The following is a 13,553-nucleotide window of genomic DNA, read 5'->3' as shown; positions in this document are numbered from 1 at the left end:
GCGTTGAAAGAAAGACATAGAAACTTCCCAGAGGCAACATGTCCTGAAGACCTCCAAGGAGAAAGGAAGTTTGTATGGTTCTGATCCAGCTCAAGAGCTTAGGGTTCTCATCACTGGCATGTTCAAGCCCAGGTGTGAGCCTGGGACTCTGAAATGTGAAGAATTTCCCTAATGTTGCTCTAGAAGTGGCCCAAGTTCAGGTTTTCCACTGGCTCTCAGTCTCAGAATTGACTTAAGAAAGGAACAATGTTGACCAGTCCTGTGAGGACCCACCCTTCCAAGCAATGATCAGAAAAGGACAGCCTGTAGAGGAGCAGGAGGAGGTGGGAGCAGAGGTCAAGTAACTTGTCACATCACTTAATTCTCTGAATCATCTCCCATCTAGCCACGGCCAGCTTTTACTGTGCAATCCAAACATTTCCATGCTTGGCTCCCACATTCAGCCAAACTAAGTTGTTTCCAATCATCTCATCCTGTCCCAGTCTGGGGACCTCTGACCTCTGGTCATTTCTTGGAAAAGCATCGCATAACCCAGATCCACAGAATGTCTCCCACAGCTCGGCCCCTCAGAATGCCAGAAGCAAACTTTCCAGTCTGCACCACGCCCCAGGAGGCAACAACTGAGAAAGGGAGTGAGGAAGCCTTCCAGGTGGAGAAGTAATGGGAGGTGGGGTACCCATGCCCTACACACTCCATCCTCCTGTCAGTCTTCCCACACTGGTTGGCTCTGCCAAGAGCTATCCCAGTTGTCGTCCACATAGCATGGTATCACTACCTCCTTGAATGAGGACGGACCAGTATGAAATTCATTCTTCAGGTCTCAATACTATGGAGCCACCTGAACACGAATAATGAAAATTCCACTGGCTCTTCCATAGGCTCTCCAGACCCAAGGTCTTGGTTAACACATACATTGCTTTGTGTGAATTAGAGAAAGGAGGTCCCTCTGGGCATATTCCTTTTTAAAGTGCCTACTCTGAGTGAGTGAAGCAGGAAAAAGCTTCTCCATTTGTGCCTCTGGCCAGGCACTCTTGGGCATAGCATAATTTGGACAATTATATATGAGGGCCTGACTCACCCTCCTTTTCAAAGCCTCCCCCAGGTCATCTGAGTGTTTCCCAGAGATCTGGCACTCAGCAACCAGTCCATTCCCCACTGTCACCACCCAGTATTTTCCATGCTTTTGCCCTCCTGCTCTAGCTCCCTGGTTGAAGGCCTCTACCTCTGAGACCACTGGAGGATATTTCCCCTCTGCTGGAGCCTGCAGCAAGGGTGCTGATGTGGCACTAGCACGGGGTCCAGGAATGGCCTCCCAGCGCTCTCACAATGGCCAGAAATTGAGATGTTGGAGCTGGGTTGTGCCCTTGGCAAATGGGCCTGAAGACAGTGCTGCTGGAGGCCAGTATTACACGTATCAGTTTCTACAGCCTCTGCCTGTCAGTCCTTTCTCTACAAAGCCAGGGTCCTTGGGGCCAGGTAAAGAAGGGTCACTGCCCAAGACAGATATCAAGTGGCCCTCCCCATTCCAGTTCTCCCCAAGCCTATGGTTCCATCATTCTTCTCCCTCAAAACAAACAGGCACCCCATCCATTTTTTTTTTTAATATCCAACATGTTGGAATAAGTGGAGGTTCCCACTCTTCAGGATACTAGTTTCCTCCCCACGAATTTGGCACCCAGAAGCTGAAGTTAATTAAATATAAACTTAGGTTGAAAGAATTCAACGTAAATTAAGGTTGAATCCCTTAATTTACAACTGAAATTTGTGGCACCCAGAGCAGTGGTCTAGAAGTAAGAAGCTGGCAGCATTCAGATCCTGTTCTGTTCTTCCTAAAATGGGTGACTCTTCATTGCTACTCACTTCCTTGAGGTTGGATCATCTCCTGTATAAATTGAGTACAATGATGAATATTTGGTAACTCTCTAAATTCTCCAAGACCTTCCTATAGGGTGAAACTCTGGTCGGGCTAATTCCAGATCAAAACAGCCTACTTTTGCACTTCTTATTGATGACATAGCTTGTATCTTACCTGGTATCTTAATGGCCCTGCCATATGAATGCTTCTGTTCTTAGCTGGTGATCCATTCTGACCTTTTGGCTCTTTTCTGCCAGATGTAGAAAAGTTGATAACTGGTATCTTCTTGTTCAGTATGTGTATTTTTTGCATATATCAGTGGGGAAATTCAGGGTCAGGCAATCTCTAGTGATTTGAGAAGACCCATGAAAAGTAGCGTAGTTCTTCCGAAGAGCAGAAGTAGAGTCCAGAAAGAAGTTTTCATAGAATTGGAGGGAAACCCAGCTCCTAGGACAGTTCCCTAATACCTTGGTACAACAGCTACTGTGAGATGCAACTAGGCAGCAGCCAGTAGCTGCCAGCCCTGGGGTTAATGCATCTTCTCACCCTTCCTCCTGGCAACACAAAGATGGTTTGGATTATTATGCCTCCTCCTCATTGGTTCTTCTACCTCAGGACAACTCATCACTGGTAAACACAAGATGCAACCACTGCCCTGATTGGCTGATCTGTTGCTGGGGTAAAGGGCAGCATGGTGATGCTGCTTTGCCAGATGTGGTTTCCTTCAGGTCCTGAACACACACACCCTCATTCAGTCTCTCTTGACCTTCCTCCCATCCTCAGAAAGTCCCTCTCTCCTCCTGTGGTTGCACAGTAAACAAGCAGTTTGTCCAGGGTTCCCTGGAGACCCAGAGGTTTTCATCTTTGCAGTGTTTAGCCTGCTAAAGTACGGTTTTGTATAATTCAAGAAGGCAAAGTTGGGGAAAATCAGCCTTTGACAATCAAGAACACACACATCCCTCCATGACCAAGCAAGAGATCGTATATTTTCTGACAACTAAACTAAACTACCACTGATGCAGATAGGTATGGCTTTGCACGTAAATGGGTAAAAATGAGAGGCTTGCTAGTCCCCAACTCCTACCAGTTGCCACTGAACCTGAAATTCCATCATTAAGATTTATTCTGCTATAAATTTTCTTCCCCTGGGAACTACTGTTAGAATACAAAGAGCCAAAATCTGTTCTGAACGATGTGTGAAAAGGCTTCTTTATGGTCAAATAAGTCTAGAGATGCCAACATATTTTGGCATCCCCTGTGGTAGGCAGAATAACGGTCCCCAAAGATGAGTATGTCCTAATCCATGGAACCTGTGAATATGTCACCTTATGTGGCAAAAGAAACTTGGCAGATGTGATTAAGGTTTAGGACCTTGAGACAGAAAGGTCATCCTGGATAATATGAATGGGTCTGATATAATTACATGAGTCCTTCAAAACAGAGAGATTTTCCTGACTATGATCAGAGAAAGAGATGTGGTGATAGATACTGGGTCCGGGAGAGTGATGCTGCTGGCTTGGAAGGTGGAGGAAGGGGGCCACAAGCTAGGGAATACTGGCGAATGTCTCTAAAAACTAGAAAATAGGAAACAAATTCTCCTGAAGGACCTCCAGAAACACAGTCCTGCCAACACCTTGTTTAGTGTGAGACTTGAGTCAAATTTCTGACTTACCAAATTGTAAGGTAATAAATTTGTGATGTTTTAAGCTGCTAAGTTTATGGAAGTTTGTTAGAGAGCATTAGAAGACAGAATATACTCCCTCCCTCAGAGATTCATGAGTGTGCATTAGCTATTAAGGGTTAAGGGCTCTAGTGAATCTGTCAGGACTGCTGCGCAGCTAGGCTTGTTCAAAAACCCTGCTCCCCAGCCACATCTGAGCTTACCATGGTTTCTTCCTCAAGAAATCAGAACTGGGACTAAAGAATGTCAGTAGAGGCTGGTCTGCTGAAGGGGAAAAGAGGCAAAACCTCCGGAGCTGTAGCATAGCTGTATTTTCTGCCTGGGACTGCAGCAGAGAAGCAAGGCGGTGTCATTACCACATTACAGATGAGTTAAAACTGAAGGTCAGAGAGAATATGTCGCTTGCCTAAGGTTGCACATTTGGTACGATTTCGACAGAATTAGATTCTAGTTTTCTTCAATTCAAGTACGGGGCAGGAAACAGCTGGGTCAGAGCCGCCTAAGAACTCTGGACACTTGTGACACTTGGGGCAGACAGCAGGGGGTGGTCATAGCCTGGCCAGCCAGTCCAGAAATCAGGTCAAGCGCAAGCACTCAGAGATATCTCACTATGCTCATTATATCAGAGAATTCTGATGCTTAAAATGTTCCTCGCTTGGCTCAAAGATTAGCTCTAGAGCCTGGACGCAGAAAGCACCTGTTGAGAATTTACACCTCCTGAATTTACACCCGCTAAGCCTGCAGCACCTGGACAGCCACAATCCCCGGAAACTACCACTCCCACTATGCACCGCGACAGCGTTGACTAAACCCGGGACAAACTACAAGTCCCAGGATTCCTTGGGCACGAGCGCAGAGGAGCGGAGGGGCGTAGCACGTTGTCCGCGCGGGACCGTTAAATTTGAAACTTGGCGGCTGGGCGTGAGAGCTTGGGGTGGCTGGTTCGTGAGGGAATTAGGTGCGTGCTTTTTCGGGGAGCACCCTCCGGTCGCTTCAGTGCCTCGAAGGGTAGGTTGCAGAAGGAGGCCCAGGCGATCTGAGGCTCTGAAGAAAGGCCCGCGGGAGGACGAGGCCCTGAGCCGGGAATGCAGGATGGCGGCGATGCAGAAGGAAAGGGGTGCTCCGAGGTAGGTACCGGAGAAGGGCGGCCGGGAACTGGGCCTGCGAGCTCCTAGGGTGCCTGGCAGTGACAGAGGCTCCGCTGAGAGCAGTCCAGGAGAAGAGCAGGCCCAACCGAATCGTCCTCCCTGCTGGAATTGGACGCGAGGAGTGGAGGTGAAGGCACAGGGTTAGCACTGACGTCAGTGCGCTGAGGGCGCGTGAGAATCCTGCTGCATCCAGCTGCAAAGCCAAGGAGGCTGTGGGACCCCGGGGGTCCAAAGGGCTTGGAATTTGTGGTCTGTGTTTGTATCTCAGCCCAGCCATTCGCTAACTCTGTGACTTTGGATACGTCTTTAAATGGAAGATGCTGCTGTTAACGCTACCTACCATTCCGAGTTCTGGGAGAATTCAGAGTATTTGTAAAGTAACTGCCTCCAAATAAGTGCTTAGTACATGGTAGGTGCTGTCTTTAAGTTAGTAGCATAGTTAGAAATCTGAAAAGCCCTTCTCCTCATGCTTGCTGCTCTTCCTTATTTATCCATAAGGAAATGGCAACCCACTCCAGTGTTCTTGCCTGGAGAATCCCAGGGACGGGGGAGCCTGGTGGGCTGCCGTCTGTGGGGTCGCACAGAGTCGGACACGACTGAAGCGACTTAGCAGCTTAGCAGCAAGCTCTTCTGGATTGAAATTCTATGTGCGTTTTCATTAGGGGGTACACGGTACTTATGGGCTTCCTAGGTGGCGCAGTGGTATAGAATCTGCCTGCCAATACTAGAGGCACAAGAGAGACTCGGATTCGATCCCTGGGTTGGGAAGATCCTCTGAAGCAATAAATGACAGCTCCAGTATTCTTGCCTGGAAAATTCCATGGACAGAGGAGCCTGGTAGGCTACACTCCATAGGGTCACAGAGAATCAGACACCACTGAGCACTACCACCACCACACAGTACTTAGATAAATGTCATTTTACGAGCTCTTTAATTCATGCAAAAGATATATATACTTTTTATTTTATATTGGAGTATAGCCGATTAACACTGTTGTAATAATTTCAGGTGGACAGCAAAAGGACTCAGCCATACATGTATCCATTCTCCCCTAAACTCCCCTCCTATCCGGAGTGCCACCTAACATTAAGCAGAGTTCCCTATGCAATAGGATAGGACCTTATTGGTTATCCATTTAAAATATAGTGATGTCATGCGAGATATATTTATTAACTACCTACAAAGTACTAGGTGTAACAAAAACACAAAAATCCCTATCCTTATGAAGCTTAAGTTCTGGGTGGGATGAGGGTAGGGAAAACAAGATAAATAAACTAAAAGGTAGATAGTGGTTGGTACAAAACAGACAAAACTGGGGAGGAGGAGGGTTGGTGCAATTTTTGATAGTTTTGAACAGAGGGCCTCACTGAAAAGGTGTCATTTGGATCAAGACTGGAAGGAAACTCTAGAGTTAGTCATGCATTGATCTGGGGGAAGTACAAAGGCTGGAGGGTGAGAGTTGGGTGAGGCAGGGGCACTGGCTGAGTAATTGGAGCAGAGAATAAAAGGAAGTAAAAAAGGTGAAGATGCAGGCATTGTAAGGACTTGGCTTTTACTCTGTAGTTGAAAGTTATTGGAGGGTTTTGAGCAAAAGAAAGACATGATCTGACATGGGTTTAAACAGGATCACTTTGGCTGCAGTATCGAAAAGACTAAAGGTAGAAAAGGATGGAAGCAGAGAGAGCAGTTTAGACGTTATTGAAATAGTCCAGGCAAGAGAAGATGGCGGCTTGAGCCAGGCTGAAAACAGTGGAGATGCTGAGAAGAAGGTTCATTTCTGGATACGTTCTGGAGGTGGAACCAACAGGACTTGCTGGATGACTGGGGGGTGTGAGAGGGGTGTCTAGGTTGGCATTAAGATTTTTTACTTGAGAGCTGGATAAATGAAATTGCCATTTATTTGAGATGAGGGAAAAAGCAGGTCTTTGAGGAGGCAAGAGGAGAAGGGAGGGAGGAAACAATCCCAGCTCAATTTTGGACATTTAACAGATATTTTAATTGCTATTGTAAGAGAAGAAATCTAGAAACCTCAATATTTATTCACTGCTTACTACTGTTAGATCCTGTGTTAGATCATGAGAATAGAAAAATAAATGACATGGCCCTTATATTTACACAAAATAGTTAAAAAGATAAGAGTAGTTACAACTTACATTATTAATCACTTACAGTTTGTTTTCCTGAAGGGAGTTTTCAGCTCTCCTCTAGACTGAGGTCACACAAAACTTTCACTTTATTTTTGAAAAATAGTGCCTGTCTGTCTCTGTTTTAAACACAGAAATAGCATCTCTTGGCCAGAAGTAAGCTTCTCTTCGAGGATTGTAGAGCTCTGAAGTTCAGAGTATTTACCCTTTGTGGTGATTACCTCCAAAAAGCTTTTGCAGATTCCCCCCATAGAATTGACATAATTGGAGGAGCCATTTATGACCAGTAAAGTGTATTTTTGTCTGCTTCTACTCTGGGCTACCTATATATATAAAGTTCAGCTTTAAGTAATCAGTTGAAACATGGGGTTAGTCTGATAAACACTTTGCTAATTTTAAATTAAACAAGGTGATGCATTCAGTGATAGGCATCAATCTGACTTTTGTCTACTTTGCCAAATTTATAATATTTTTTTCCCTTCTTTCTTCCTGTCATAAACTTTCTTCTTAGGATATTGCTCACAATACTGTAGCCATGTTCTCTCTTCCATTAGGTAATACTGCAGCCTTGAACTTGGAAACCAGGTCACAGATAGAAGGTTAGGAGTATAACATTAATAACACTACTAATCTGCTGGCCCACTGTATTTAACCCAAAGATCATGAATTATCACTTTTCTGAAAACATTTACAATAATCCAGTGTTATAACAATTCAGTGTTAGTATGAGATTTACTTTTGTTTCTCTCTTCACAGTGAAGTCATGTCCTTGGAGGGAGATGAATGGGAGCTGAGTAAAGAAAATGTCCAACCTTTAAGGCAGGGGCGGATCATGTCCACACTTCAGGGAGCACTGGCACAGCAAGAATCTGCCTGTAACACTACTCTTCAACAACAAAAACGGTATGTAGGATGGTTGGGGCTCCAGCCAGTCATCATTCACCCCCAGTTGTGGTAGTAATGTGGCCGTGCACCCATGCAGGATGGCATAAGGAGTACTAAACTACTCTTCAAAAATTGGTAGTCTGAGAATCTGTTCCCCTCCTGCTTTCTTATCACACAACAGCTATCTAAAGATCCCCTCAAGCGCACTTAAGAACAAGAGCTATAGGATTTCATTTCACTGGAGCAGCCAAACTCTTCTATCAATAGAAATATTTCTCATACAGGGGTAACTGATAAGTAAAGCAAGTATCATACTATAGTATCTACCAAAAGAATTATGTCATTCTGAATCCTGAAACAGAATTAACTCTTTGAGACTAATCAATTAATGAAATTGCTTCTTTGTGTTCTGAATACTGAGGGAGAGTGCATCTGTTTATCCTTTGTCTGTACTCAATTATTAATGTTCTAGGAAAGTATTTTTGAGAATGTGTGCAAAAGAAATAGTGGTCTCCAAAGAAAATGTAAGCCTTGGAGAAACTGAATTTAAGGAACTCAGGGTGATGAAAAGCTGAAAAATACCACTATATTGTTCAATATAGTGAACGATAAAACTTGCTCTCCTTTGACAAATTTTGATAAATTTGTATTTTGATAAATACACTTCTTTTCAAAAAGGTAAACTAAAGTATTGGTTTCTACCTGCAGTCTCGTGACCAAAAAATTCTTGTATTATCAGAAAATTATCATAATTTTGATCTAATATAATGAATACCCTTGATCATCTCTTTGAATCTTTAAAAGCATTGGATTTTATGGTTTTGTTTCACAGATGGTGTTCTATTCGTAAATCTTTTTGATGACATTCTGTGACATTGTACTAGTTTTTCCACTTCACTAAACTACTCTTCCTTTTTGCTTGTTGGCTTCCTACTTCATTTTACCTAAGTTTCTGTTCTTTGCCCTCTTTTCTCATTCCATATTCAAATTTTCCAGCATTATTTAACTACTGTCTACATCTCTTACTTGCCTTCTAAATGTCTTTTTATCTTCCTGTAACATATGATGAGATAAATATTTCACTAGTGTATTAAATACTGAATCTCTTCTCTTATGTAGGACCTTCCTTTTTCTACTCCATTTTGATTAATGGTATGAATTAATCTGAATGATTAATTAATTCAGATTAATCTAATTAATCTGAATTACCTCACTGCTCTCTCATACTCATTGATTTAGTCGATTGCTAGGAATCGGTGATTTTTTTTTTTAAAGATCTATTTATTATTATTTTAAACTTTTGACTGTGCTGGGTCTTTGTTGCTGTGTGCAGGCTTTCTCTAGTTGTGGTGAGCAGGGAGTACTTTTTGTTGCAGTGCGCAGGCTTCTCATTGAGGTGGCTTCTCTTGTTGAGCACAAGCTCTAGGCACATGGGCTTCAGTAGTTGTGACTCTCGGTCTCAGTAGTTGTGGCGCACGGGCTTAGTTGCTCCAAGGCATGTAGAATCTTCTCAGAGCAGGGATCGAACTTGTGTCCCCTGCGTTGGCAAGAAGATTCTTAACCACTGGACTACCAGGGAAGCCTCTGATTTTTTTAAGTATAATTTGCATGCAGTGAAAGGCTCAAATTTTTAAGTATGCTTAGGTGATTTTGATACACATTTCAAGACAGAACATTTTTATTACCTCCGAAGATTCTCTCCTGCACCTTCCCAATCAATCTTCCCCTCCTCCATGAAGAAACCAGTGATCACATTTTTATCACCATAGGTTAGTTTTGTTTATTTTACTATATATAAATGGAATGATGCAGTACTTCCAAAATATTTTTTAGGCATTTTCACGTTGCATGCATGTATTAGTAGATTGTTCCTTTTTTTTTAACTAAGTAGTATTTCATTTGTTTATCCATTTATCAATTGATGGACAAATGGATTCTTTCCAGTTATGTGTTTTGTGGGTAAAGCTGCTATTTACATTCTAGAGTAAGACTTTTTGTGGACATAGATTGTCATTTCTCTTGGAATAGCATTGCTAGGTCATAGAATAAGTGTTTATTTTCCAAAAAGGTTGTAATATTTTACACTCCTATCAGACACATATTAGAATCAATTTTCTCCAGATCCATTCCCATATTTAGTGTGGTGGTTGTTTTTTTTTTTTTTTTTTTTTTTTCATTTTAGCCATTCTGGTGGATGTATAATAGTTTTTGGTTTTACTTCACATCTCCCAGGTGACTACTGAAGGGAGCACTTATTTACTTGTTTATTGGCCATTTATATATCTTCCTTTGTGATGCGTTTGTTCAGATATTTTGCCTTATTTTACAATTGGAAGATCCCCTGGAGGAGGGCATGACAACCCACTCCAGTATTCTTGCCTGAAGAATCCCTATGGACAGAGGAGCCTGGTGGTCTACAGTTCACGGGGTCGCAAAGAGTTGGACATGACTGAGCATCTAAGAATAGAACTGAAAGAGTTCTTTATGTAGTCTGTATACAAGTCCCTTATCAAATATATGTGTTAAAAAATTTTCTCCCAGTTCATGGCTATCTATTTTCTTGGTATTTTTTGACAAGCCGAAGTTTTTAATATTTATGTCTGATTGATTAGTGTTTTTCTTTTAGTACCTTTTGTGTCTCCTCTAGGAAATCTTTGCCTGCCTAAAAGGTCCTTTTTTTTGAAAAAAGGAAAATATCCTGTAATTTTTTTTTTCTCCTAGTAGCTATGTTTTAGCTTTTATGTTTAAGTCTGTGATTCATCTTAAATTTGTCATTGTGCATGGCGTGAGGTTAGAATAAAAGGTCTTATGCCTCCGTCCCTACCCTCATATGCCTATCTAGTTGTTCTGCCTTCATTTGTTGAAGAGAGTTTTTTGTCTTTCCCTATTAAATTGCTTTGGGGCTTTTGTCAAAAATCATTTGGTTGTGTATGTGTGGATCATTTCTAGACTCTATTCTGTTCCATTGACCTAACTGTCTACCTTTTCATCAGTTGTATGTTGTCTTGATTAGCTTTATATAATAAGACTTGAAGTCAGGTAGAATAAATTCTCCAACTTGTTCTTTTTCAAAATTCTTTCAGCTATTATTGGTCCTTTGCTTTTCCAAATTTTAAAATCATTGTGTCAGTTTCTGGAAAAGAGACTGCTAGGATTTGAATTGGATTGCATTGAATCCATAGATAAATTTGGAGGTTTGCTGATTTTTATCAATAGTGTCTTGAATTTTTTTTTTCATTATTTCATTATCTTATACTTAAATCACCATTTTAGTCACACAATTGTGGCCCCTTTTCTAATTTCTCCTATTCTTATACTGTTGTTATCAAACAGGGTTCTTGGATTCTTTAATCAGTAGAAATTGGTAAGAGGCCAGACAAGACATTCAAGCAAGGCTTTACTGGGACTAGAGCTGCAGGGAGCAAAAACAAGTAACAGGTTCCCTTGCTTGCTTCCTGAACATGGGCCAACTGGTTCCCTAAAGGGAATGAGGGTAGCGATGGGTCCAAGGTTTGGGCTGGAGGGGTGGCTCGGGTGATCTGCCCACCCCCTTGGTTTTGCTGTATGCAGGGATCATACTGCAGTACCCTGGTTTTGCTCTGGACACCTTAGAAGCAGCAGTTGGGTTTTTGGTCTTTTTGTATCTTGTTCAAAATTTGTTCCAGCTGTGTTCATGTACACAGTTATTTTTTACTCCCTTATAGTTTCTTTATATTCAGTTGCTCCAGAAAACATTTGTCCAGGTGCAAGCACTGTAGCCAAGGGTCCCAGGTCTCAGCCTTTTTCAGTGTTACCTGATTAATCTTCTTGAAATCTTTACTTACCATATTCAAGATACTCTCCAACTGAAGAACCACTACTGGCTTGAACAGGCAGAATCCAAGCTCTTTAAATTTGCATTTAAAGCATTCTCTTACCTCTCTAGATATCTCCATTTATTCCCAATACTGACTTTATGTTATAGCTGGATAAGCTCTCTGATTTTGACAACTGTATTCAATACTGATTTCCCTCTCTCTTGGAAAACTCTTTTTCTTTGAAATCTTATGTTTCCTTCAGAGTCCCACCTTCTACGACTGCTTCTATAACACCTCCTTTTGACATCATGAAGCCTTTACTATCAATTCTTGGCAGTTGTAATATACTGCTCTGTATTGTTAGTTAATTTTTCATTTATGTACTGTCTTTCTTATTAGAGTTTAAGGGTCTTTTGTATCAGGGACTACTCTTATTCTTTATGTTAAACATAATCCCTTATACAGTTATTGATAAATTGTTTATTTAAATTGTGGTTTATTACATAATACTTCCCCTCTGTTCTGACTGGTCAATCTTTAACTTCATCTTAGCCCTCTGCCTTTGTAAGCACTTTATAAAGTCATATTTCACACTTTCTCTGAAACATTCCTCCAATTTTTATATGGTCTAATTCTTCTTTGACTAATGTTATCCATGGAATTTCTCTTTAAGAGTCTTATTTCTGGGTATATATTTATGTGTGTGTGTATATTTAGCTTCTTCAGTACTATCATATGCATATAAAGGTAGTAGGTGTCATTTATTGAGTACTTAACTACTTACTTTGTTAACCACTTTACACTTAAGACTAATCAACCTAATAAGATAGATCATATTATTATCCCCATTTTATAGATGAGGTAACTGAAAGCAGAGTTTAAATAGCTTTTCTAATGTCAGTTAGTGATTAGTGGAGCTGCACTGGAACCTTGGGAGTCTTGTTCCAGAGCTTTAAATGCTGTGTAATAGTGCTTTTCTATAAGTTGTCTTGAAATTTCTCTAATTTCTTCATATTTTATCTCTCCAGTTATGTTATCAAACAGAATCCTGATTATTTCTATTCTTTTTCTTTCTGTTTAACAAGCTGTCAAACTCCAATACAGTTATCTAGATTGATATTAAATATTTAATAATGAATAAAAATAAAGGTGACACTCGTTCATTTGGCTTTTATCACTATTGCTTATGCTAACATTTTCTGTTTAAATTTCAGAGCATTTGAATCTGAAATTCGATTTTATGCTGGAAATGACCCTCTGGATGTTTGGGATAGGTGAGTCTTTTTTATTTAACAGGGCAATAGAAACTCAATAGATGGAGTTCTTTTAGCTATGCTTCTCAAACTGGGTTGTGTGAAGCAGTGTGTTAGAGTAGAGAGTAGTGTTTTTGAGACACGAAGAAGCAGAATAATCATAGTGTATCTTCCTGAGGTGCGACTGTGAGCTATACCCATCTGCCACCATCCTCATTTTTTCCCACAGGTACATATTAGCAATATTTAGAAAAGTTTGAGAGATACAGGTTTAGGACATGTCACTGAAAACCTCTAAATAAACATTGTCAACATATTAGATATTTCTGCTTTGAAAAGTCCAGAATGGATCTTGGAACAAGACATGTTAAACTTGAAAAATAATTCATTTCCTCTCTTCCTATTCAGATATATTAACTGGACAGAGCAAAACTATCCTCAGGGCGGGAAGGAAAGCAATATGTCAACGTTATTAGAAAGAGCTGTAGAAGCACTACAAGGAGAAAAACGATATTATAATGATCCTCGATTTCTTAGTCTCTGGCTTAAGCTGGTAAGTCTTTCTGAAGTGCCATCTGAGTTTAAAATATTAAATTAAGAGATTTTTCTCTATAGGTATCTTATACATCCAGAAACTGAGCTGTTCAGTAGATACTAAACATTCCATAAATACTCAATATTTGTTAAATTGTTTCCATCTAGAGATGCATTTTACTATATATTTTTTTAACCCATTAAAAGTGATCATAAGGCCTATATATCTCTCTGTAGGAATGGGTTACTTATCAA

The 13,553-nt window shown here is 41.0% G+C and overlaps 1 protein-coding gene across 1 annotated transcript in view; it reads left to right on the top strand.

The window, feature by feature from the left end:
• Window positions 1–4,378: 4,378 nt before the first annotated feature.
• BUB1B (BUB1 mitotic checkpoint serine/threonine kinase B) overlaps window positions 4,379–13,553 on the top strand; it is a 55,384-nt gene continuing 46,209 nt past the window's right edge. The window contains exons 1-4 of the mRNA XM_006073030.4: window positions 4,379–4,663; window positions 7,586–7,732; window positions 12,726–12,785; window positions 13,173–13,317. Of these exons, the coding sequence (XP_006073092.2) occupies window positions 4,629–4,663; window positions 7,586–7,732; window positions 12,726–12,785; window positions 13,173–13,317 (387 nt within the window). The 5' untranslated portion in view covers window positions 4,379–4,628. The remainder of the gene's footprint in view (window positions 4,664–7,585; window positions 7,733–12,725; window positions 12,786–13,172; window positions 13,318–13,553) is intronic.

Source organism: Bubalus bubalis, chromosome 11 (genome assembly GCF_019923935.1).
Source record: "Bubalus bubalis isolate 160015118507 breed Murrah chromosome 11, NDDB_SH_1, whole genome shotgun sequence".
In the NCBI taxonomy this organism is placed as follows: Eukaryota; Metazoa; Chordata; class Mammalia; order Artiodactyla; family Bovidae; genus Bubalus; species Bubalus bubalis.
Note: the sequence above shows the minus strand (reverse complement) of the source record. Positions and strands in the feature narration are given on the sequence as shown.